The sequence below is a fragment of the Mesitornis unicolor genome, unplaced genomic scaffold (genome assembly GCF_000695765.1).
Source record: "Mesitornis unicolor isolate BGI_N332 unplaced genomic scaffold, ASM69576v1 scaffold9783, whole genome shotgun sequence".
NCBI lineage: Eukaryota > Metazoa > Chordata > Aves > Mesitornithiformes > Mesitornithidae > Mesitornis > Mesitornis unicolor.
The window spans coordinates 362-2,450 of record NW_010172563.1 but is presented as its reverse complement, the minus strand read 5'-3'; the positions used below and the strand labels follow the sequence as shown (position 1 = coordinate 2,450).

Below are 2,089 nucleotides of genomic sequence, written 5' to 3'. Positions count from 1 at the left end.
AGGGAAAGAAATATTCCCCAAATACACCAGCAAATAGGTCATTGCCTCCTTAGACACTCTGCAGGTCCTTCAGCTTTTCTGTGCACCCAGGTGTGAGGTGCTGCTCCAAATTGCCCACCAGAGCACTGCAGGGTTGGATGCCTGAGTCCCACAGATGCCTTAACATCCCCTCCTCTTTTTGTACCACAAGTAGCAAATTTGGGTGCATTTCCCTGTGATCCAGCTACCCTGGGAGGATGAGAAGGGAACAGGGGCAGTGCTCCTTTCTGCACTCATGGGGAGATAAAAGGGGTGATGCTCCTCTCTGCACCCATGGGGAGATAAAAGGGGTGATGCTCCCCTCTGCATCCATGGGGAGCTGCCTTCACCCAGAATTTCTCATGGCGTCTCCTCCTTTTGGGTTTTGTCTGCTGTCACTACAAGGTGCAGCCAGGGATGCCCCTACCTGCTCTCTTCTCCCTCCAGCAGTGTCCTGTAAGTGGCAATCTCAATGTCCAGGGCCAGCTTGACGTTCAGCAGCTCCTGGTAGTCTCTCAGCAAGCATGCCATCTTGTCCTTGGCTTGCTGCAGTGCCGTCTGCAGGTCGATCAGCTTCTGCCGGGCATCTTTGAGGGCGCAGTCACCCCGCTGTTCTGCATCACAGATAGCCGTTTGCAGGGCTGCAATCTGTGGATGGTAACGGGCAAGAGGGTGGTCAGTGGTGATATGAAGAGGCATCTTCACAGGGTTGCTCATGTACCCGCTTGTTTCTCAGCTAGGAACTGTCAGAGAGCCTGGATTTAGGCTGGACACATGCGATGGCCAAGCTATTTGGGATGGGGACCTGTTGGCTGCACCCCGGTAGGAAGCCTACAGCAAACACTGTTTCTGTTACAGCCAAGCAACTTGGCTTCTGCCTATTTGTTAAGTGAGACACAAATCTGCTTTTTTGTGTATCAGCAATAGATGAGAGGCTTAAGCTGTGCTGGGGGGACTCTTTGCAGCTCAGCAGGGTGGGAGCTGGTGAGGACAAAGCCCTTTGCTGAAGAAGTCGCACACTCCGCTGCCCATGCAGTGTTCAACCCTCCATCCTACCTGTTTCTTCACGTTATCCGACTCGCACTGCAGCTTCTGGATCATCCGGTTGAGCTCAGCAATCTCGCTCTGGTTGTTTCTCAGGTCGTCGCAGAACTTGCCCCGGCTGCTGTGGAGCTCCTCCAGCTATTACATGGGAAGAGGATGATGACGTTAACACCCCCAAATCGCCCCTTCCAGGGAAGGTGGGGACTCTCCAGAGCCGCAATGATGTCGGGGCTCCCAGGGGAGCAACCAGACACGATCTCAGCCCAGACAAGGTGACAGTCTTGGGTAGGTCCTGAGCATTGCCCTTTGGGAAGGGGATGGTGTTCCTGATGGGTGTGCACAGAGGGAGCCTCTCAGAAGCAACACAGATTTGCTTTTCTTACAGAAAACACGAGTTTCAGGGTTGTTTGGTGGGGTTTTTTTGACATTACTTTCTTTAGCAAAATACAGTGCATGCACAGAAAAGGTCCTCAGGGTTTTGTTGGCCAGGGGATTTAATTGTTGGATTTCACGGTTGGACTCAATGATCTTAAAGTCTTTTCCAACCAAATGATCGACTCTATGATTGCCATCTGTGCTGGTGGTGCAAATACTCACTCTGGTTTGGTAGAAAGCCTCCACCTCAGCCTTGCTCTTCTGGGCAATCTCCTCGTAGCAGCACTCAACGCTTTTGATGATGCCCTCCATGTCCAGGTCGCGGCTGTTGTCCATTTGCACGATGACAGAGGTGTCACACAGCTGGCAATCCAGCTGAGCTCTCTCCTGCAAGATCCATCGCGTGTCAGTCCCCTTCCCAAAACCAAGCCTTGGCAAAAGGGAGTCTAGTGGGAAGGTGGAGGGTTGGGGGAGGTTCTCCCATTAACGGGTGACTCGTTTCCAGCAGAAACTGGTAGCTGGGACTCATTGTGGTGGCACAAAAGGGGATTTCTGCATACAGAAATGGTTTTCCAGGCTCTGAATCCCTCAGGGGTGAGAGCTTTGGACCCCATTGCCTATAGAGTGCTGGGAGTAAAAGGCACAAATACAA

General features: G+C 52.4%; 1 protein-coding gene across 1 annotated transcript in view; it reads right to left on the bottom strand.

Moving 5' to 3' along the window:
* The window catches only part of LOC104537523 (keratin, type II cytoskeletal 2 oral-like), a gene marked incomplete at its 5' end in the record, with an annotated part of 2,424 nt that extends 600 nt beyond the window's left edge, over positions 1-1,824 (bottom strand). The window contains 3 exons of the mRNA XM_010180428.1: positions 446-666; positions 1,075-1,200; positions 1,660-1,824. Of these exons, the coding sequence (XP_010178730.1) occupies positions 446-666; positions 1,075-1,200; positions 1,660-1,824 (512 nt within the window). The remainder of the gene's footprint in view (positions 1-445; positions 667-1,074; positions 1,201-1,659) is intronic.
* Between the last annotated feature and the right edge of the window lie 265 nt (positions 1,825-2,089).